We start from the raw sequence: 23,953 nt of genomic DNA, 5'->3' as shown, positions 1-23,953 counted from the left end.
TAAATTATTGTACATATCATTTATTGTAATTTTGACAACAAAAACATACAGCTTTATTTGAATTTATTACAGATTAGTTTAAAATATACATTATATGAATATAATATACATTTAATACACAAAATTAATCAATCTTATTAGTACTATAGATTAGTAGAAACAAGCATTGAGTGTTTTATTAAGTTAATGAGATATTTAGTTTTTAATAAATATTTAATAAGAGTTATAAAATTTATTATTAAAATATATTATATACAGACAACCAGGAATACAAGATTAAACCTACAATGACTTCTTTTAATTTTAACAAAATTTGGATGTTTCTGTGCTGTTTAAACCTTCAGCTCGCAATCTTTGCAGTATTGGTCGGTATATTTCCGGCGCGAATGGTAAAATACTACCTCTCTCCTGAATTTCACCTGAAAATGCGGAAAATTATTGTACTAGTGTCTTTGCAATACAGAGAAAGAGTTGGTTACCGTCCAGTATCATCTTGGTGGCGATAGCAGCTGGATATCCAACAGTTTTAGCCATGGCAGAGTGTCCGTCCACATCGCCGTACACTACAAAATTTACCCCGCGGGTTTCTTTTCTATTGTCGGGCCAGTTAATGCCTATATCGTGCCTCAAGATGACCAGGTCCCTTTCATTTTTGCCCAGGGCCAATCTGATCGACAGGTAATGGGTAAGGGTGTCGAGGGGAGAGCCGCATTTTATTACAGGTTGGTCCTCTAAGAGCCCCAAGTCTTCCAGAACATCAACGGCATGGTCGCTGCCTGTTCGTTCCGTAATTTTTATTCTGAGATTGTCGTAGAAGATGTTGGTATCTTCCAGTCCGAGTAAGATGCAAACCAATTGTCTCCAGGTGATTTCAGGTCCCTGGGAGTGTAATGATGGATGCGGCTCTACGTCTAGTAAACCTAACGAGAATAGTGTTAGAGTTAAGAATAATTGTATAAAGGTGTAATTTATGTTTTTTAAACTACTCGTCTGAAATATCAACAGAAGTAAACGACATAGTTTACTTTCTTAACACTTCGTTTCAAATGGATCTGCCATCAAACAATAAATAAAAAATCAGTGCTAAGAAGCTCCTGGTTTTGACTTAAACACTGGAAGAATCTTGAGAGAGAGAGAGAGCTCTCAGAGAAGTGTATCAAATTAATTACGTTTATATTTAATCGCATGTTAAGACCTAATTACTTTCCTAGCACTTGGAAAGTGTCTTAAATCATTATGATTCTTAAACCAGGGAAAAAATCAGAAGACGCCTCCTGCTATCGTCTCATAAGCATGTTACCTGTGATCTCTAAAGTTTTTGATAAGCTGTACCTTAAGAAACTGAAAAGAATCACAGAAGAGAGAAATATTATTCCAGACCATCAATTTGGCTTCTGTAATAAACAAGTAACATTTCTCGATATTTCTCAGGCCTTCGACAAGGTGTGGCACACTGGACTGCAGATTAAATTAAAAAAGCTTTTGTGCCATACGCCCTTTCAACTACTAAAATCATACCTTACAGACAGGCATTTTGTTGTGAAACATAATGACGAATACACTGATTTACATCCAATATATTCAGGTATTCCGCAGGGCAGTGTCCTTGGTCCATTGTTATATCTATTGTATACAACTGACCTACCGACCTCAAGAAATACTATTGTTGGAACATATGCTGACGATACAACGGTTTTATCATCACACGTGGATCCAATATCAGCCATAAGAAATCTCCAACTTTATTTAAATAAAGTCGAATTGTGATTGAAAACATGGCGTAACAAAGCAAATGAGACAAAATCTACCCATGTGACATTCACCCTTTGTAGAAAGACTTGTCCGTCAGTAAAAATGAATAATTATGAGAACAGTATCTAGAATAATATTTAGATTATAAGTTTGTACAGCAGATTACTTACTGAAATGATCTTCTTCATGTCAGGATGGTTATATTATATAACGGAAATTATAAGAAAATACATATTGCCCCTTATTGAAAAAGTAATCCACGTGTTTCAAGGGTCTTTACTATTCTCAATTTGTTTATTGACTTAAATGATATCAATATTAAAAATTTGGATTGCCCTTAGTGGTGGAACAATCCATTCAGTGGGCAATAAGTATCGTCCTTCCAATAAAATAGCCAAATCATGTCATCAAAATGTATAATGCAACGTTGCCGCACCAAACTTAAGTTTTCGTTTATTTTGACTCTGACAAAAAATACGAATGTAAATAAAATAACCAATTAAGAATGACGTTATAAAATATATTTTATTTTAACACTACCGTACATCTAATGCATATTTATTGAAGGACTTAAACTACGGTTAATTAAATAGCCACAATGGTTTGTAGTTTAGAGTTGTTTTATTATATTTACATAGACATATGACAACGGTGCCGACCAGTACCAACACAAAATTAGTTTTATAGATCGATTTGATTATATGATCATTCTGTCTCTTTTTAACTAGAGTAATTCTAATTAGTAAAATGAGAAAGAAAAAGACTCTGAATTTAAGAGAGATTTTACGTTTTTATGAATTACTTTGATAATACATTCGAGGGTGTTGATGACGTTGTATTATTGGAAGGGCTATATTTTTTATGATGACTGATATGACGACCACTTCATTAAGTGGTTTCTTGTATGAACTATCTTATTCTAAAATCTGTATATGTTTATTAATCATATTGAATCGTAGTACACGTTTTAGTCGACGTACTTCACTGCCATCACGAAGTAAAACTTGATTGCCAAGTACATTGGCGTGAATTAACATTCTTTCATCATTCATTCATTTCATGTGATCATCATTTTTAGAAACGTAATACTGGGCATCGATAATAACATATAATATTTTATTTTGGAATCATTATTTTTTGCTAATCATTAATAACAGGTCAGTTGAAAAGTCCCCGGCCTGACACATAGATGGCACTACTAAAATTAAATTCATATGTGTTTTAGTTAGCCCTAACCCTCAAAAGATTCATGTACAAATTTGACAGCTGTCGGATCATTAGTTTGTGAATTATAGCATTTTGAGTGAAGCAACTTCTGTTATTGTGAAAAAATAGATAAAAAGGAATTTCGGGTGTCGATAAAATATTGCTTTTTGAAGGGAAAAAATACAGTTGAAGCAAAAATTTGGCTTGATGCCGAGTTTCCGGACACTGCACCAGGAAAATCAAGCATCAAGGATTGGTATGCTAAGTTTAAAGGTGGTGAAATGAGCACCGGAAACGGTGAACGCAGTGGACGCCCAAAAGAGGTTGTTACCGACGAAAACATTAAAAAATCTACAAAATGACTTTGAATGATCGTAAATTGAAATTGAATGAAATAGCAGACATTATAAAGATATCAACTGAACGTGTACATCATATCATTCATGAATATTTGGATATGAGAAAGCTCTGTGCAAAGTGAGTACAGCGCGAGTTCACTTTTGACCAAAAACAACGACGAGTTGATGTTTCGGAGCAGTGTTTCAAGAAGATCAAGCGTAATAAACCCGAGTTTTTGCGTCGATTTGTGACAGTGGATGAAACATGGCTCCATCATTTAACTCCGAAGTCCAATCGATAGTCATCCTGGACTGCAGTGGTGGACAAGTGAACTGCACACGAGGAACCTACTCCAAAACGGGGGAAAACGCAACAGTCGGCTGGCAAGGTTATGGTTAAGTTATGGGGTCTGTATTTTGGGATGCGCATGGAATAATTTTCATTGACTACCTTGAAAGAGGAAGGACCATCAACAGCGACTATTACATAGGGTTATTGAACCGTTTGCAGGACGATATCGCGGAAATACGGCCTTATTTGAAGAAAAATAAAGTGCTACTTCACCAAGACAATACACCGTGTCACAAGTCAGTGAAAACGACGAGCTTCTAATTGCTTTCTGATCCACCGTATTCTCCAGATCTGCCTCCCAGCGACTATTTCCTGTTCTCAGATCTCAAAAGAGTGCTCGCTGGGACGAAATTTTCGTCGATTGAAGAGGTGATCGACGAAACTGTGGCCTATTTTGAAGGAAATGTCAAATCGTACTACAAAAATGGTATCGAAAAGTTGAAGGGTGGCTATAATCAGTGTATCGCCCTTGAAGGGAATTATGTTGAATAAGAAAAACTAATTTTGCCAAAAAATGTGTTTTACTATGGTAGGTCGGGGACTTTTCAATTGACCTGTTATATTATTACTCGTCGTTGCAGACTAACCTACAATTTGTTTCTATAATAACTTAAAATTGGGCAATTGTCTAAGAAGATTCTTTGGCCTTGGCTTAGTTTTTCATAAAATAAAAATTAATAGCATTTTTCAGTATTTTACTATTTAGTACATTTTAGTACACAACTATACAAGATCACACAGCTTGGGTTTCTTGTCTGCGTTCTAGTTCACTATTATACAATAGCCGCAGCTATTATAAAATTTTTCTTTTAGTTTATTTAGGACATTCAAACAATTTTCCTTCTTCTGGTTGTATCTTGGAGGGCAATAAATTGCAGCTAATGTGATCCTGTGTCTGTTTGATTTAAATCACACTTTTCCCTTTTGCGGGGTTGGTTGCATGTATGCTGTGTATTATTATATAATATAAATTAATATAAATTATTTCTTTCTGTTGCCAGTTGGTACATTTTCCAGGCATTTACAATAGCACTGTCAATTCTATTGGAGAATAGTGACCACCACCATTTTTTTGCCTCTAATTCGGATTATATAGTTTGATATACTGGTGAGTAACATTTGGTTGAGGTTATGTTGTGCTTCTTTTCCTTCCGGTTGTATCTCTTTACATTCATTATTGGATCAAAGGTACCAAAGTTGGTAACGACTGTTACAACAGAATTGTCATGCCACCTAACAGTGAATACTTTGTTGTTAGAATCAAATCTATAATCAAAGATTCCTTTTGATTTTTTCGCTAAGGCTTCTTTTGTTGTTTGAAGTGGACAGGAAGCCACTTTTTTTTAATTGTACCAGCTCGTAAAGAAGTATGGTATGATTTTCAGGATCAGGAACAATTTTCAACAAGTTTTTTACAACCCTTTCACCTAAACCTAGGTTTACATTAGTTTTAGTAAAGCTCCACCATCTCCAGGATCAAACTGATACACATATCCTCCAGCTGAGCAAAATATGGCACCATCTCTTCATCAATTGATATCTTATGGAAAATTACACCAAAGTGCATAAACCCTTTACTAAATTCATTAAAAAAAATTCTTAGCTTGGAAAACTTGATCAGATTTATCCAACTTATCATTACCAGAAAGATGGATGTACATCTTTGTTTCATCAAATCTGTTTCGTGACAATGTTTTGCATACAAGAGGGATAACTTCATCTTCATCTAATCTCCAGTAAAATTTTGTTTGAGGGAGAGAGTGATAGCCAGAGAATATAATGATAACAATACATTTTTTTCAGAATTAGTTTGTCTAAAAAAAGTTCAAACATTTGTGATGGTGTAAGATTCCCAAAATTATTCTTTATTTTTTCGACACATTTGACTTTACAGTTTTTAGGAGTCTCAGTATAAGTTAGACCAAACTTCAGCCCTTTTGTTCTAGGTTTCTTCTTTTTCTGTTTTGTTTTTTTTAGAAGTATATTGTGTAGTTTCAGGTACTGTCTTGTCGTCTATAGTAAAATTAATTTCAAATATGCCCACCACTCTACTGTCCATCATACGTCCATCTTCTATTTCTTCTTCATCAGTAAGTTCGTTTACGTCAGGATGTATGATGAGTGCATAAATGGCTTTTGCTGTCTTTAGTTCATTAATAATAGCTATAATTTCTTCAGTGGTTAGTATTTTTATATAAAACCATTTCTATGTTCTATAATCCGAAAATAGGGTAAGGAATAAAATAATGAATGTGAATTCATCATATATAACATTCAGAAATATACACATAAGAGTTGAAAAATATATATTTTGATACTTGAAATAAATTATTGAAAAATATTGAAACAAACATGTTTTCAATGATTTATTTTTTTCACACTTTCACTATTTATTATTTTTCAGAGAGCTTGTGAATGTCTTTTAACACATGCATGGTGACTTGTGTATAATAAGTTTATTTTGAATGCATTTTGTGAAGTTAAACTTCGTGTTGCGTACACCAACACTGGGAAGAAATGGGTTAAGCGAAAAGATCGATAGTTTATGAACAATACCCAAAAAGATACTATACTAATTAGCAGTATGTTTTGTACGATAAGCCTATGGCGTAGAAGATAATATTAGTTAATTTTAATTAAAATAAAATGTACACACTCCGTGAAAGTATCCAATAATTAAAACTATATGATGCAGATATTTTGTCATGTGATTAACAATTATTTTTATGTCACTAACACTTTGGATGAGTAATAATGGATTAGATAAAACCCTTGATTATTTTTTACATTAATACTAATATAATGCACCAATGAGTTCAAATGAGGGCCTTACCGAGAAACTGTAGGATCCTAGCTGACTGGGAGAAACCGTTATAACGTAGTGTGCCTCGGAGGACCGTGTTTGCGTCTTCGATTCCGTACAGTTTAGCGTAGTGGGTGCTGTCTCTGTTGGGGAAGCCCTCCAGGTTGAAGCCGGGAAGAAAATCCAGGCTCTTGGTTGCCCTCATTAGTTCGCCGCCTTCGCTGATTTCCACAATCTGGCCTTTGCTCAGGTACCTAAATATCGGAAGATGGTGACATACTTAAAAATGATCGCACAATAACTACTAGAGCTTTTTTAAATAAAGTAAATGCTTTATTTATTTTTTGAACGGAAATATTTTTTAACAAAAATCGAGAGAGTGTTTTATTATTTATCATTCACAATTTTAATCTTTTTACCCTATTATATTAAGAATCTTGAAAAATATCGTTCCAAAATGCTACACTATTAATATACAATGTATTGTTATTTACTACCAAAAAAATTATACAATTATATATGTTACATTCTATGTAAGCATAAATTGGGTACATTTTTGTCAAGGTCGCAGCTAGGACGACAAGGCCAGAACGTTAAAATTCAGTCGAACTAGTAGATTCTAAAATATAACTAAAAGTACACGACTAAAATAGTCGATAGTAAATAGTAACAAAATAAGTCGGTCCGTAAATAGCGACTGAAAACAGTCGACCGAAACCGTCACTGGTAAAAAGTAGTAAAATCAGTCGAACCAAAAATAGCGACTGAAACAGTCGATAGTAAAAAGCAGTCAATTACTAAAAGTCGATAGTAGATTTTAGTCGATAGTTCCCAACACTAATTTTAACTATGTTTTTTGCACTCTTGCAACCAGATGTTCTCCGGCTAACCAAACATTATCATATCGATATTTCTAATTAAATGTTACCTTGCTGAAGAAACCGTGTTCAGTAGAGCGCCTCGTGGAGACCAAGAGAATTTGTATCTCAAAGGATTGTCACTAAACTCAGGCGCCGGCAGTCCTCCACAAAATGATTCGAACGATGTAATCCGTCCTCCCAAGCTTTGTATTTCCTGCATACATTCTAATGCCAGCAAATGATCGATGCCCGGGTCCAAACCGATTTCGTTCAATATGGTCACTCCGGCGTTACAAGCAGCTTCGTTGAGATTTCTGATCTATAAAAAAAACGTAACTTAGTATGTTGTGTGTTGATTTATCTGTTATACAGGAGAAGTACAAAATGATATGGACATCAATGCATACAATACACATTTTTTTTACCAAAATGTATAATATTTAAGATAGCGATAACGGTCCAATTATGTTGAGGTCTGGCGATGGCGCTAGTAACGGAAGATGACGTTTGATGATATTCTGGTGTTCCTTAAACTAAGATTGAACTATTTTTTCTGTATGTATCGGCGCATTATCATCTTGGAATATAGCAGTTTTGACAGTAATATGCTAGTCCTAGTCACTTCATCATTGAGGATGTCGAGTTATTCATTCGCACTAATCGGGTAATGATGTGAATGAGAGGATCAGCTGAATATCACGATCTCACCATCCAAATTATAATGAAACCTTTTAGGTTTCTCCATATATAAACACCACCGTTTGTAGGAAACAACGCATGCTATGATTCGTCGGACCATAACACATTCTTCTAATCATTAAGCGTCTAGGTAGTTAGTAGTAGGTAGTCCAGGTTTTGTCATGGTAGTTATTTGTTGTATAACCTCAATCCATTTTAATGTTCGTTAGATTTCGCCCATTATTCCTCTTCGTCGATAATGTTTTACCACGTTTTCTACTGTCACTATCATGGATATTGTCGCTCGTGCAACGTAATACAATTCAACGTTTTGGTCAAAGTTTACCGATGGCTTGTTTCAATCCTCGTAGAACAATGTGTATAATACACTGAAATATAACTCAAGAGACTTAGGATGTAAACTGAGATAAAAATACATGCTGACGTTATTTACGAAAGCAATATTGCAATTAATAAGTTGTACTATGTTGGATGGTGTTCATATTATTTTGTCTCTATGTGTTTTATCTTCATATATGGGGTACCAGGTGTACTTTATTTGAGTATATACATCTTACCCACCTTTCAGGTAATTTAAGGATGCTATCCCAAAATAACTGTTTGCCCTTTGAGCAAAACCATTCATCGAGCTGTATTCTAACTTTTTTGTAAGCGCGTGTCTCATTCATGCGAAAAATTGATAGTTGGACGGGGCACGGTCTGAATAGTACGGCGGGTGCGATAATATGTCCCATCCAAGTGTTTTCAATGCTTCCTTGAGTGATTTTGTTTTATGAGACGGCGCGTTAACGTAGTGTAAAATAACTTCAATGTCTAATTAATTAAATTTTCAAAATAAATTCACTTTCATCATTCACCACCCATCGCTATTCGATGCTGAAATGACTTCCGATCACACCTTTGAAGTAGCTTTTCACAGACAATTTTCCAATGGCAACCCATCTTCCCATCTTTTGGATTTTCCCCATTGTTCGTACTCGGTCACTAATCTTTTCTTGGGCCACATTTAACGCCTCTGCTGGGTTGGGCTTTCATCCAATAACTCTTGAAGTTTCGCATCTTCAAACTTTTCCGGTTTACTAGAACGTTCTTTGTCTTGCACATCGAAATTACAACTTTTCACTTTTCGAAATCCTAAGTTTTTACCAGCAAACGATGACTTTTAGCGGCTTTTTCTTTTAATAAATTCCAAAAAAAACGTATAAATCTATGACAGTGTTACTTTCACAAAATATTTTCATGTGTCAAATCGTAACATTGCATACATAAACCTAGCGACATATGTTAAAAGACCCGGTAATGACTTTCCGGTACACCTGGTACGGATATATTTTTAACATTCATGGATATTGCTATTAAAATAATATTTATTAACTTATTCCATCCAAATATTCGTTCAATATTTGTTTGAGCGAAATATATTTTTTAGTTTTTAGTTAATTTGTACTTTTGTCGTTTGTAGTGGTTTAACTGCTTCAACAAATTTTTTATTTCTAGTCTTTGATATTGAATCTGTAGTACAAGATTCAGTAAATATGGAACAGTAAATTCTTTCACTGGATTAAGGAAATTAATCAGATATTGGTTCTTGTTTGCTATTAACACTAAATATCCTTGAATTTTAAACTTTGTTGAATTGATCAACATATTTTAGATATTATTAGGTGCTCCCATGAGTCTGATTCAGTTATTGAGAAAAATCTGTACAGTACATATTTATAAAAATATTGTTCATCATTTTCTCCAATTTTTCAACTTTCTGGCTACAGGGCGATATCATTTCGAAAGAACACTTTTGGTTTCGCCGCGATCCAATTATCGATTCATTCTCGTACTTCCAATTTCGTATATCCAAGTCACATTGTATCGAGTCGAATACTAATCAGAAGGTGCAATGTTTGACGAGTAGGTTGGATGCGACATAACTTCGCATTCGTGCTGCAACAGTGCATAATTTATAAATCTTGTCAACGTGTGGCCGAGTCGGCCAACCACGTCGATTTCAAATTCGTCACTAATGATGTAGGCCAACGTAGGTTCCGTTTATTTACTTGACTTTCTGAGGGGGCCACTCCAAATATGATCGTAACAATAACACAGAAGCTCACACACCAAAAAGCACGGGGTCCAGCACGGTATAATCATTTCAAAGTCTTCCTCGGAAGCAACTCATTAAGGTAACACAAGTTCCATCTTTAAGCTTTAGGTTGCTGTTATTACAAAAAATAGACAAATCGCCATTCCTCAACTAACACCCAATCAGTTTTCTGAGCCCACTATCAGAATTCATAAAAAATAAAAATATTTATATATCGGCCTAAAATATTAATATTCTCTAAATATTTAAAAAGTGGTGATGTGAGTCTATCTCTGATTCAGTAGGTAAATACACAAAGCACCAACCAAATATTGCAGATAGTAAATACATTCAATATATATCAAATAAAAAAAAATTAAAACTGATGGTAGGAAACATGCAAATAAGAACTGTTTGTGCAATTATTCACCTGTACCTTTGGACATTTAATTTGAAATATATTACAGGAAATTAAGACAAAAACAATACAAAATAATAACAACGTATGTACGTACTCGTAAACAACGACGTCTTATAGATTGAGATATCTAATATATACAATGATTATTACTCTTGCAAAATAAATATTATTAATTTAATTGATTAGGGACGAATTTCATTTAGGCAACTAAAGATACACGATAAATATATTTACCTCACAACGTATGTACGTACTCGCAAACAACGACGTCTTATAGATTGACGTATCTAATATATACAATGATTATTACTCTTACAAAAGAGACATTAATAATTTAAATGATTAAGGTCGAATTTCGAAAACTAGTATGTTGTCACTTTGTAACTTTCAGTTAGGCAACTAAAGATACACTATAAATATATTTACCTCTTGACTCATGTAACTCGCCGTAACCATGTGTTTCCTTTGATTGATACACAATCTAGCTATCTTGGAGTGCAAGTCGGCGGGTAATATGGAAACGACGACGTCGGCCTTCGCTATTATACTCTCCAGTGAGTTGTTGGGGTCCGTCGCGTTGAGGTATTGGCTTTCCACTCCCGGATATGTACCGGCCAAGTTCTCGCCGAGTTCGACGTTTTCACAAGCCACCGTGATGCCGATGGATTTGTCCCTGTGCAAATATTCGATCAGCGGCGATGCCACCCGGCCGGCGCCCAGTACCAGCACGTTCTTCTCCATGTTGCTGATCTCTGACGATTTATGACGACTGCTTGGGAAATTATAATCATTGTTAAATATTGTGTTGATTACGCAATTGATAAAAATTAATATCTTAAACTACTTGTGTTTACATACTATGATTCGAAACAAGACAATGGATGTGATTTTTAGTGTTAATACGGTATTGAAATAAAATTCTCGTATTGAAATACATGATTATAGCTGATAAGTAATTGGTTCAAGTAATCAAAGTGGGCGTAAAGAGCCTGTTTCAAATAATAGATGAAGAGACGTCTGACGTGTTAGGTGTCGCACTTATACATACGGGGGTAGTCCGATAAATATTTAGCCTATAAAAGAAAAACGAACATTTTGGAAAAGTTGCGATTTATTTCTCAACATAGTTTTCATTTAGCTCGATACACTCGACGGAGAGATGCTCCAATGTTCTTTAACCCGTTTGAAAAATACGTTTTCTCGAGGTCTGCAAAGCGGACTTCCGTGGCGGCGATGACCTCCTCAAGTTCAGAAACAAAAAGGAGTCGCACGGGGCCAAATCTGGAGAATGCGGTGATTGGGGCAGTTCGTAGCCCATCTCGACCAATTTGGTCGTGGCGAGTGCGGAGGTGTGAGTCGGTGTGTGATCGTGGCGGAGAAATATAGTACAGCCCTGTGACCTTTTTGCCTTTCTCTAGGTGTTCGATGTAGATCATACCTTGTGAATCCCAGAAAACGGTGGCCATCACCTTTTCAGCCGATAGACAGCCTTCGTTTTCTTCGGAGCAGGAGTTTCGACTGTTCCTTGGTCTCTGATATGTACAAATGGATCCATGTTTCGTCAACCGTCACGAAACGATGCAGAAACTACTTCGGGTTGCGGTTAAACAGCATTAAACACTACTCGGTCTCTCTTTCTCTTTCTCGTGCCAAAATTTAATGCAGGATATGACCAACGCGGTCTTTTGAGATGCCTATTGTCTCAATTATCTCGCGCAGCTTCGATCCTGGCTTTTTATTAGTGTACGGAACTATCGACTGAAATCGACTATCGGCTATTTAGTAATTGGCTACTTTTTACTATCGACTGGTTCAGCCGCTCTTTTTGGTTCGACTGATTTTACTACTTTTTACCGGTGACTGTTTTCTATTTTAGGTTTGACTGATTTTGTTACTATTTAGTATCGACTGTCTCGTGATCGTGCACTTTTAGTTACTATATTTGATTTTACTAGTTTCATTCGACTGATTTTTAATGTTCTGGCTCTATTGTCCTAGCCGCGACCTTTACAAAAATAGATAATATTTCGATTACTCTCTCGATTTTTGTTAAAAATATTTACGTTCAATAATAAATAAAGTATTTACTTTATTTAATGAAGCTATAGTTGTTATTTTTCGATCATTTATAATTATGTCATGAATTTTTTTCTATGATTAGGTATATGCTTAATTTTTATGTAGTATTTATAGTTATTGTACATGTTTAGTTTTTAGGTTTTGTTTAAGTTTTATTGTATTGCCTATATTTGTTCATTATTCAGAATATTCAGTTATAAAAGTAACTCTACTTTGTTTAAAATGAAATTATTAATTGCATGTTAATAGTATTCTGTAATATGTACATCTCCGTCTCGTTTATACTACCACTGGAAAATATAAACACATATAAAATTAACTGGTCCAACCAATTATCTCCGTCCTTTCCTCTCTCACAATGTATACAGGAAAGAGTTTGTTCATCTTCGTCTGACATCACGAATTGATTAAAGCAATCGAACCGTGCATTTGAATGAAAATAGTAATTACTATTTTCAGTCGCTAGTTTTTTGACTATCGATTGTTTTGACTCTTTTACGACTATCGACTGTTTCAACTGTTTTCAGTCGGTAGTTCTCAACGCTAGTTTTTATCATCTTTGTGGTAGCCTTTTTCTGTGTATCGCTCATCAAAAACCGATGTGCGATCAGGTTGAAACTTGTTTAATGAATTTATAAGGGTCTACAGCGATGGAGAAGAGTCAAAGTATATAGCATCTAAGCGTTCCAATGATGATGATTTAGCTGTCCCATTTCCCCACAAAAACAAGAATCGAATCAGTCACCGATAGTGCTATTTTTCCATTTTTCTAAAATCACAGCACATGTTCGAAACCACATGCGGTTAAAATAAACCTATGAGTCTGATTCGAGTGAAATTTTGGCAGAAACCACCTACGAGAATTTACTACACAATAGTAAATTTCTCTTGCAATAGTAGCGGCGCGTGCGGTGAGGCTAAGTACTTATCGGGCCGCCCTCGTATAAATAATAATATGTTTATAATAAATTACTAATTGGTTGCTCTACAAAAAAAAGTTTAAATATTAACGTGTTAATTATTACAGAGGTTCTTATTTAAAATTTACCCTTGTGGATAATGTGAGAAAATTTTCATATCTTCAAAGAAATTGTAAATTGTATTTTAAAGTATGTTTTTTCTGATTATGTCGTTTAGTAATTAAAAACATTTAATGCAAATTATAAAATAAAAATTTGAAATGTTATTTATTTTACCTGTGTGTTTTTCGCAATTCCTTTATATATTCGTAATTTGTGGTCAACTGTCCATTACTAGCTATAATAGCCTGAAAACAATGATGTAATTTTAGAGTAAACGAAAAATTCAATCAAGGAATTTACCCCAAGTACAACGGGATTGAAGTTGTGTTTTTCCAGAGGCTCTTCCGCGTTAGAGTTGATGATGTCGTAAATGAACGGCAATAGGAGGTCCCCGAAGAAATCGGTACTTTCTCTCGGTATCTGAGTGGGCATGTTGTCGATACTGCACACTAAAACTCCGGGACCTTTGAAGCTTTTCGTGTCTTTGTTTCTGTCCGCGTCGTACAGGCAAAAGGGAGTGTCGATAGTGGTGCATTCGTTCATGAACTCGATGGAACCACCCGGGTCCGCGGATATATCACAGATGGCCAGAGTACGATGTGGCAAAGCTGGTGCTCCTGGAAATCAATGATCAATATGAAATACTCACTATTGGATTACAATTATTGGAGTAGTACCGACGGAGGTTGGTAGCCAGGGTGTGTGAGCAGGTCTCAATAGGTGTTTTGCGTCTGGTATCGTCAACAGTTTGGGGCTGTTCACCGCCCAATAAATACCGTTCACTATCACAGAAGCGTATGGGGCTATCTTCTTGCTGAATGTTGATATATATCGTTCCGGGTGTTCTTCGTACTCTGCAGCATCAAATCCTATAATACAGACAAATCGATTAGGTTCTTAGGCATTCGGATTTCCTTGAGCTTAAAATTATATTTAATAGGCGCTTGCATGTATTTTAATCAATTTATAACATTAAAATACAATTTCTTCAGCATGACGACACCCTGTGCCAACCAAGTTATGCTACATCTGAGTATTCGAACATAATCCATGATATTCTGCGCTTGGATATTATGATAGTAGACCCGTTTTTCATCGCCAATCACAATACATCACATAAAACTCTTCTTTTTTGCCTGGCGAGTAATAAAACGCGATGTTCCAAATAAAATGTTTAGTCAATTCGTAGCTATTTTCTGTCACATGGAATAGTGAGTAAATATTTAACCGCTACGCAGAAAGGCCAGATGTAGGCCATCTCACTTTGCAAAGGGTAAATGTGTAAATGGTGAAGAAATTTATTCAGTAACCTATCGAGGTTGTGTGTTAGTGAGAAGAACTTCAAAAGCGAAGGGAAACGGCTTTAAAACAGAACAAATGGAAAACATTTTAGAGAATTTTCTTACTTCGCCTAAAATTGTCTTAATACAATAAAATAACACAACTGGAAATAGTTATTCATATACAGTAAAAGGCAAATAACAATTAATTAGGACAGAAGAAACTAAATTAGATGCAATAAATAATATCTTACGATCTTAGAAAAAAATGGCCAAACATGAAGAAACAATTGAAACAAAATTAAAAAGACTTGAGAAACTTGAAATCAGTTATAAGCATCGTTACCTGTAATGAAAATGTATAACTACGAGATTTAAGAGTTAATTAATTAGTCTTATTCTAAAGCTTATTATAAAGTCTACATATGTCCAATAATCAAATCAAATGGTGTTAATCGTTTTAGTCTACGCACTTCACTATCACGTTGCATATTTAGCTGATAGCGAGTACATTGGGATGCACTGACACTCCTTCGAAGTACTTCACACAAAAACGTTGAAGTACACTCGTTATAGGCTCTAGAGGAATATCGCGTTGTATCACTTCATTTGAAAGATAGTAGAGAGCATCAACAATGGCACGCAGCACTTTGGAACCGTTGAATGATGGATATATTAGATTTGATAGCGGTACCCCATATTTGGAATCCATATAACCAAACAGGCCAGCCAAATAACGAGAGTAAAAGTAAATATGGTAGAAGGAAATAAAACGCCTTTCCTAAAATGGAATTTAATAAGTATATCTTTAGAATGAAACAAGAGGAAGTTTACTTTATGATAAAAGAAGCTAAAGCAGGTGTACAAAAAGGAATTGTTTTGGAACCAGTTCTTTATCATACACATGTGATATCAGTATCACATATGTTTATCATATATATATATATATATATATATATATATATATATATATATATATATATATATATATATATATATATATATATATATACTGATAATACTACGGTGTTGTTGGAGACAAAATTACAACAGACAAGGGACAATATAAATTACTGAACCCAGATATGCAGAATACAAGTTAACGAAAGTAAATCATTGAACAATGAGTTTACATATAATCACTGCTCATAAAATAATAACAATGAGAAATATTATATCAATAGAGATAGTTAGAGATACAATAGATACCTGATTTGATATACGATATATCGATATTTTTCCAAAAAGGATCGAAAAATATGGGTAAACAAAAATATCGATATATTTCCAGCATTCTTAATATTAAAGATATTTTGAAAAAATATTGGGCAACAAAAATTTCGATATTTATTTCAAAAAATATGTTTAATCATTATATTTTTTCCACATCCTTAGTCAAAGTTTTGCCATGCTTTGAATACACTGTTAATTATTTCAAATGTAATCTCATACCTCCTCCGTCGGCCCTCTCCAAGTAGTGTCTCCTGCGAACCTCACAACCGTATACTTTGTTTAAACTTCCATGTTCCGCAGCTTTACGAAGCATGTCTGGTCCCACGTACTCATGAGGCATTTCCTGGAACACTTCCTGCGAACCTATGCAACATACTGAATGTCAGGGTATTTGTTCAAAACGTTAAGTATGAATTTCTTGGTTGATTGCAATTGGGTTTTATTGTTTTGCTTTTACACAGTTTCTGTTACGGCGATTATACAGAGATTTTGTGTTTGTTGATATATAATAATGTATATTGACCATTCGAGGCAACATGCAATCTAAATTGATGTTATGTAGTAGGTAAACGTGAAAATGATTTTATATTGATTTTTAAAAATGATTTTCAGTTAAAATATGATTATATTTTCTACACAATCTCTGTTTATATCTATTAATTTTCTCTTTTTTTTTAAATCTTTATCGTGAAATATGTTTCGTTCATCAAATTTCGATTCTTTTAAAAATTTAATGCAAATCAAATTTCGTTCAAATATTAGAATTCATTTGAGTTCTTTTTTGTAGAAAAAGTAGTTTAATCAAAATACAATAAATTATGTATTATTGAAAATATATCCATTATCAATTGACCAACATTTGTGTTTTAAATTAAAAAATGAATAACGTGTCTTTTGAAGCATGTGGTGGTTTTATCTTCACTAAATGGCTCATTAACAGTCAGAGGGATTCCTCGTTAGCATGTTTTTTAATTTTAGAAGAGCATATTAGATCGCACTCGTTGAATCTTTGGACTCATAGATATTTCACTTTGCAACAAATGTTGGAATTTTAGTGGATTTAACTCATAAGACTGAAAATAATGGTATTCAATTCAAATTCAAAAGTATTTTCTATTTGTGCTTCTAATTAGTTTCCAGATCTAATAAACAATTCTTAAGTGTATGGCCTCACCTTGAGAGACGTTTCCCGATCCAGTGAAGACAAATGTTAACGGTCCGACGGACTTGGGCATCAAACCTAATGCGATCTCGTAACCGGCATCTCGAACAGCTTGTCTAGCCATGCTTGAGTTTCTGTAGTTGTGAGCTGGACCTATGTGCATAAAGGGCGTGTGATGACCTAGTGCCAAAAGCCTCAAACCGAGACCGTGCAAAATATTGACAGTTCCGGCTATTCCGGCCATTTTACCGAATGCGACAACCCTCTGACCTGAAAAAACAATAAAAAATGAAACAACTTACTTGAAAAGTCCTCGGCCTGACACATAGATGTGAATACTACTACTAGAATTAAATCCACATGTTTTTTAGTTTTTTCTTTAGTTTAATTCTCAAAAGATGCGTGTACAATTTGACATCTGTCGGATCATTAGTTTGTGAATTATAACATTTTGAGTGAAGCAACTTTTGTTATTGTGGAAAAAATGGATAAAAAGGAATTTCGCGTGTTGTTTTTTGAAGGGAAAATACAGTTGAAGCAAAGACTTGGCTTGAGTTTCCGGACTCTGCCCCAGGAAAATCAACCCTTAAGGATTCGTATGCTACGTTTAGACGTAGTGAAATGAGCACCGAAGATGGTGAACGCAGTGGAAGCCCAAAAGAGGTTGTTACCGACGAAAACATTTAAAAAATCCACAAAATGATTGATGACCCTAAATTGAAATTAAATAAATTAGCAGACACTTTAAAGATATCAACTGAACATGTACATCATATCATTCACGAATATTTGGGTATGATAAAGCTCTGTGTAAAGTGGGTGCCGCGTGAGCTCACAACAACGACGAGTTGATGATTGGGTCTTTGAAGATGATCAAGCGTAACAAACCCTAGTCTTTGCGTCGATATGTGACAATCGATGGAACATGGCTCCATCACACTCCGAAGTCTAATCGATAGTCATCCGAGTGGACTACACACGATGAACCCGCTCCAAAGCGTGGGAAAACGCAACAGTCAACTGGCAAAGTTGTGGCGTTTGCATTTTGGGATGCACATGGAATAATTTTCATTAACTACCTTGTAAAAGGAACGACTATCAACAGCGACTATTACATAGCGTTATTGGACCGTTTGAAGGACGAAATCGCCGAAAAATGGCCGCATTTAAGAAAAAGAAAGTGCTCTTCATCAAGAAAATGCACAGTGTCACAAGTCAGTCAAAACAATGGCAAAAAATCCATGAGTTGGGCTTCGAATTGCTTCCTCATCTACCGTAGTCTCCAGATCTGGCCTCCAGCGACTATTTCCTGTTCTCAGATCTCTAAAGAATGCTCGCTGGGAAGAAATTTTCGTCGAATGAAGAGGTCATCGCCGAAACTGAGGCCTATTTTGAAGCAAAAGAGAAATCCTGCTACAAAAATAGTATCGAAAAGTCGGAGGGAATTATGTTGAATAAAAAAAATAATTTTGCCAAAAAAATGTGTTTCACTATGGTAGGCCGGGGACTTTTCTATTGACCTGTTATTTTGGGCAAATGCTTTTTTATTTATAATTTTTTATTTTATAGCATTAAGAGCAATAACAATTTACAAGTTAATGTTATTACAAACAACAAATTAATGCTAATAAAAAAAAACTTAAAAAACCTTTTTCATCCATTAGTTTCTCGTAATCAATGAGCCTGATTCGCTTTTCCAGGATAGCATCAAGCAGGGGCATATTCGTTTCCTGGGCTTTGATAGTGTGCGAAAAGAGGCAGTAGGTCTTGTTGGGAATGAGCTGGTCGATAGGCACCTGTTTTACGCCGAATATCACATTGGCTTCGGATATATCCTCTTGGATGATGGCACCGGCGTTGAGGTAGTTCTGCATGGGGTAGGCTCGGCGATTAGACGGCTGCACGATAACTTTGACGCCATTCTTGACTAGTTTACGAACGTGGCTGGGAGAGAATGGTGCTCGACGTTCCCAGACGCTTTGGTCTTCTCTTCGTATGGCAATGGTTTTCTTTGTAGCCTAGAAAGTAATAATGATATTTACTGGTACCAAAAATTAAGTTATCAATGGTTTGTTTTTATTAAAATATTGGTTGCTTAGTTTCGGTTCTTTTTTTTTAATATTGGATATGTTTAATAGATAGATTGATTAAGATTCTTTGTGTACCACGAAGTTAAAGAACTTTATTCTCATGTACTATGTGTTGTTTTGGCTCGATATTTTCCAAAACCTTCTCTTTTCAACGCTTTATTGATATAACTATTACAAATAATCGGAGAAATATGATCCCGCAGTTATACCGTTCAGATAAATATTTCGGAATATATCTCGATGGTGGATTGAATTGGAAACATCATCTTAGACAAAAAGCAGAATGCATTAGACTTAAGGTCAAGCAACTGTACAGGTTAGTCGGAAGATACTCTCAACTTGACCTAAAATCAAGGAGATTGGTTTATCGGTCAATAATAAAGCCAATATGGACCTTTGAGATTCAAATGTGGAGTTGCACTAAAACATTGAACCAATTAGTAATCCTATACCCCCAAAACAATGTTCTACAATTCATTACCAATGCTTGTCAACGAATGAAGAGCTACACGATAATCTCGAAATCAAATGGACACACGAAACGTTCCAAGATTTCTCTTTTAAACATGAAATAAGTTTGCTAAACCACAGCAAAGTGAAAGAAATACAGCTACTGGATAACACGCATTTTAGGTTTATTTTTATGTTGGAAATATATACTGATGAATTAAACTCGTACTCGCTTTGCTTGGTTGTTAAAGCAAGTATAACAGAACAGTAGCAATAAATTAATTTGTAAATTAAGATCGTACTAAGCATATGTAATGTAGCAATTAATAAGAAAGTTATACAGTGCTAGAATTGCAGAACAAAGGTAAAAAGACAAGCCTTAAGATCTATTTTATATAGTAAATATATTTTAAAAACCAGGTATTTTAATTTGGCGTTTCGCAGCTGGTTCCATTTTCATCGGTGTGCTAAGTGCTAATCATCTACTAAGTCGGAGTTATTCAGTAGGTGAGGTTGAAAACCTTTTGTATCATCAAGATGATTAGACGTATTATATTCAGTGTCATGTTCTATGTATAAAATAGGCTCATTCTTTCTTGTTTTTGCTCTATATTTTTGTTTCATACCTGGATTCTCCTTGGTCTTAACCTGTCTTGTCTCTTTTGTAAGTGTTATCACCAACTAAATTTGTATCGTTTTCATATACTCTCCTAATGCTTCTATGTTGAGGTCTTTTCTAATATCTATGTTTCTTATTCTATTCATCTTTATCCACTATGTTTAATTTTCGCTTCTTGGTTTTCCTTTTTTGCCTTTTTTGGTATCTCTTTTCTCGCAGTCAAGCGTCATATATCGTTTTATATACTTCCATTTTGTTTCACTTAATATTTCTTTTTTATTAATAAATGACTATTCATAACCAAATATAAATTCATATTTTTCTAGTTCTTATTAATTCGCTTTTCCTGGCTTCCTCTAATTACAATTTCTATTCACTGATCAGTGAACTTACTTGTTCTCTGTTTACGTTTTCAATATGGATATTTATTTCTTTTCACTCTCACATCAACATAATTTTTGTTTTACTTTTGTTCTTTATAATACAATGATCGAACTTGGAATTAGATTTCCACCTTTGGTTATGCTTGTGTTCTGAAGGTGCTTGGCTTTGTGTTATCTTTAATTACATCATCTGTGTTCTTATTTTGTCAAATGCTTTTTCTATAGACCACAATTTAACTTAAAATACGTTTTTTTTTGATTGTACATTTTCTGTTATTTGCCTTGGACTTTAAAAATACATTTTGAGATTATGTGGGTGTTATCTATCGCTGACTTTAGACGCATTTTTATTATTTGTTCATAAGTATCTATAGATCTGCACTACATATTATCTGTCTGTAGTATCTGTCTGTAATTATTACAGTCCGTTTTGTTTGCCTTTTATGTATCGGAACAATAAATACTACTTGTTAATTCTGAGGAGTTTATTTTCTTCCCATGCTTTATTTTACATTATTTTTATTATGTTTTAAGCAATATTAGTTCCACACTTTTTATCTTTCATCTGTCGTCACTTTTCTTTCTTATTCTTTCCATATCGCTAGTATTTTTTTAATCGTCAGCTTTCTTACTCTTCAGTGAGATTTTAAAATTTTGTAAAATAGCTTCTAGTTAATTAGTGTGTTATATTATTCATTTTACTCTTGCTTCGCTATTCATGTATGTTCTCTTCACAGTTTTCTGTTGCCTTTTCGTTCAGTTGGGTTCTTTGTTTATTATTATTTTTATTTATCCATGCCGTTTGTTTGGTCAGATTTTTTATTTTGGATGCTACAGGTCCTTTTCGCTGCATTCAGTATTTAATTTTGGAAATAAATCAAAATTCTGTATGTGTCCATCTCTCTGAATAATTTCTGCGTAAATATTTATGAATATTTTTGCTTATCATTTTTTGTAGATCGTTTTGTAACTTATACTTTCTTATGATTTCTAATTGGGTATTTTTCTTGGTTGACTCTTTCTATTTTGAAATTTCAATATTGTTGTTATTAATAAATAGTGATCACTTACGTGTGTACTTTTGTAAAAAATAATACTTTACGTAAAAATAACAAACAAAGTATTAATATAAAGAACTAACCAATTTCTTCGATATTCAATACTTTTGTTGACCAATTTCAAGAAATCTGCTACTTAAGTCCGTTAAATACTTTTAGAAATTTTAGAGATTTCAAACAATTTTGTAGAGAATGATGGAACATACTTGGATTAATATATATTCTACAAATTTTTCTCAATATAGCTTTGTTTAAGTGTAAAAATTGTCATAGTATATGCAAGCACTTAATATATGAGCTTGCAAATACATTTGTTTAGTTTTTTCAAAAGGCTTACCTTGTTTTAGTATCTGAACAATGAAATATTAATCGACTTTAAATGTTAACATTGTGAATTTAGTGTTAAAAATGGATAAAAACATATATTTTCGGAAAACTTACGTAAAATCGTTTGGTAACAACATTATAGCTAAGCGTTCTCCACATGATATGTTTACACCATCGAATAACACTTTACAATAATATTTCCCAAGAGTTCTTTCACCAGAATAGTAGCGCGAATAAGATAACGGACGTTTCTCAATACTGATATCGTTCAAAGCAGTTAATATCGCACACTTTATTAAATAAAAACATTATTTTATATAAACACTATTTGAAACATATGTTTTGATTATTGTGTTGTTGGTGTGACAACAATTATTCCGCGTTTATAAAATTTAGAGTTTTTATCAGAATAATATTGATTCTGAGTGCCAAATTAGATCATTCTAATTAGTGAAAGATTTATCACTCAAAAACTCGACGAAGTGATTAATAGTCAGTTATTTTTAACTAATTAGATGAAATTATATTTTAAGAATGAATACTTTTAATGTTTTAAATTGAATATAGCATTTCTGAAAATTGCTATAGGATATTTAAATCCTTAATATTAAAAATCCTTTTCCAAATTATCATATCTACCAGATCATCTAACGAATCTAATAGTTTTTCAACTGACACTCTAGCATTCCTTCTTAGTATATTTGTTTTTCATTCGTATTTGTATTTATTGGAAATATCTTTTAAAATATCTGTCAAATCAGAAAGATAAAAAGTATAATAACAAATATACGGAAAAGGTATACAAATATGACCATATTTCATTCTTACCTTCACTATCATCTTAAATAAGTTCTGTTTCCATAATATTTAACATAAAAATATATGCTTTGTTCTATAACAATCTACAAAATTACTGTTATAAAATGATAATATTTTACTAATAATTCATGCCTTATACACTTATTTTCGCATTATCTGCCGCTAATTTTGCCTATGAAACATTATATATATTACCTCAACAAAATGTAAATACAAAATTAACCTAAAATTATTTCTAACTACATCTGTGGTAAACAACAAGACGTATATAGAACAGGACGTGTAGTTATGAAAACTCTCAGGCTAGATTAGAACAAGTGCGCATGTGCAGTTTTAGTCAATCGAAACTTGTATAGACATGGATGTATAGGTGTAGGTATATATGTATAGGTTTTGTATAGGTTTGAAGGAGCTTGCAGAACAGGATCGTGTGGCTCAGATAAATAGTAGCGACAGCGATAGCGTGAGTCAGTATCTTACCGACGGTAGGTTATTCCACTGGTCCACGTGACTTCCGTGGCTCGCACTTCCATCACAGTTTTTTTTTTATCATTTATTACAAGAATTCGTGAATGCTAAGTGCGATTTGCTTTTTGGTAAGTAACAGAAAATATTTTATTTTAGTGAGATTACATAATTACTTCTTGGGAGCTAAAATCAGCCGCCACCGGACATTCAAGACAAGATTAGTCATGGACTAATGGACCCATAACTATTGAGAGTAGATCTTAATATAGGACCCGATTGTATTTCAATAAATTGTGCTCAATATAGCTTCTACAATCCTTAACGATAATTGACTTTAACATTATTAGTTAGGCAACATTAGAAGCCTTGGAAAAAGGATTTTAACGTAGGTCTATCAAACTGACCTTCGATCAAAACAAGGAGCTGATAATTGGTGTGTTAATCGATTTTTGGTA

At 33.9% G+C, this 23,953-nt stretch overlaps 1 protein-coding gene across 2 annotated transcripts; it reads right to left on the bottom strand.

Annotated features, from left to right (window-relative positions):
- Positions 1-46: 46 nt before the first annotated feature.
- LKRSDH (Lysine ketoglutarate reductase/saccharopine dehydrogenase) lies at positions 47-22,482 on the bottom strand. 2 transcript variants are annotated; one of them, XM_076409954.1, is made up of 12 exons: positions 22,326-22,482; positions 18,933-19,302; positions 17,297-17,554; positions 16,342-16,485; positions 14,287-14,478; positions 13,910-14,226; positions 13,784-13,854; positions 10,935-11,280; positions 7,380-7,630; positions 6,482-6,705; positions 480-920; positions 47-419 (listed from the first exon to the last, which is right to left on the bottom strand). In XM_076409954.1, the coding sequence occupies exons 1-12, from the start codon at positions 22,368-22,370 to the stop codon at positions 304-306; spliced, it is 2,775 nt and encodes a 924-aa protein (XP_076266069.1). In that variant the 5' UTR covers positions 22,371-22,482; the 3' UTR covers positions 47-303. The 2 variants fall into 2 exon arrangements, with proteins under 2 accessions (XP_076266069.1, XP_076266070.1); XM_076409955.1 differs by having other exon boundaries at positions 10,935-11,277; positions 22,326-22,481.
- Positions 22,483-23,953: the final 1,471 nt, after the last annotated feature.

This window comes from Rhynchophorus ferrugineus, unplaced genomic scaffold (genome assembly GCF_030347505.1).
Source record: "Rhynchophorus ferrugineus isolate W39M unplaced genomic scaffold, kcgeb_rfMv2 rfM7, whole genome shotgun sequence".
Lineage (NCBI taxonomy): Eukaryota > Metazoa > Arthropoda > Insecta > Coleoptera > Curculionidae > Rhynchophorus > Rhynchophorus ferrugineus.
Note: the sequence above shows the minus strand (reverse complement) of the source record. Positions and strands in the feature narration are given on the sequence as shown.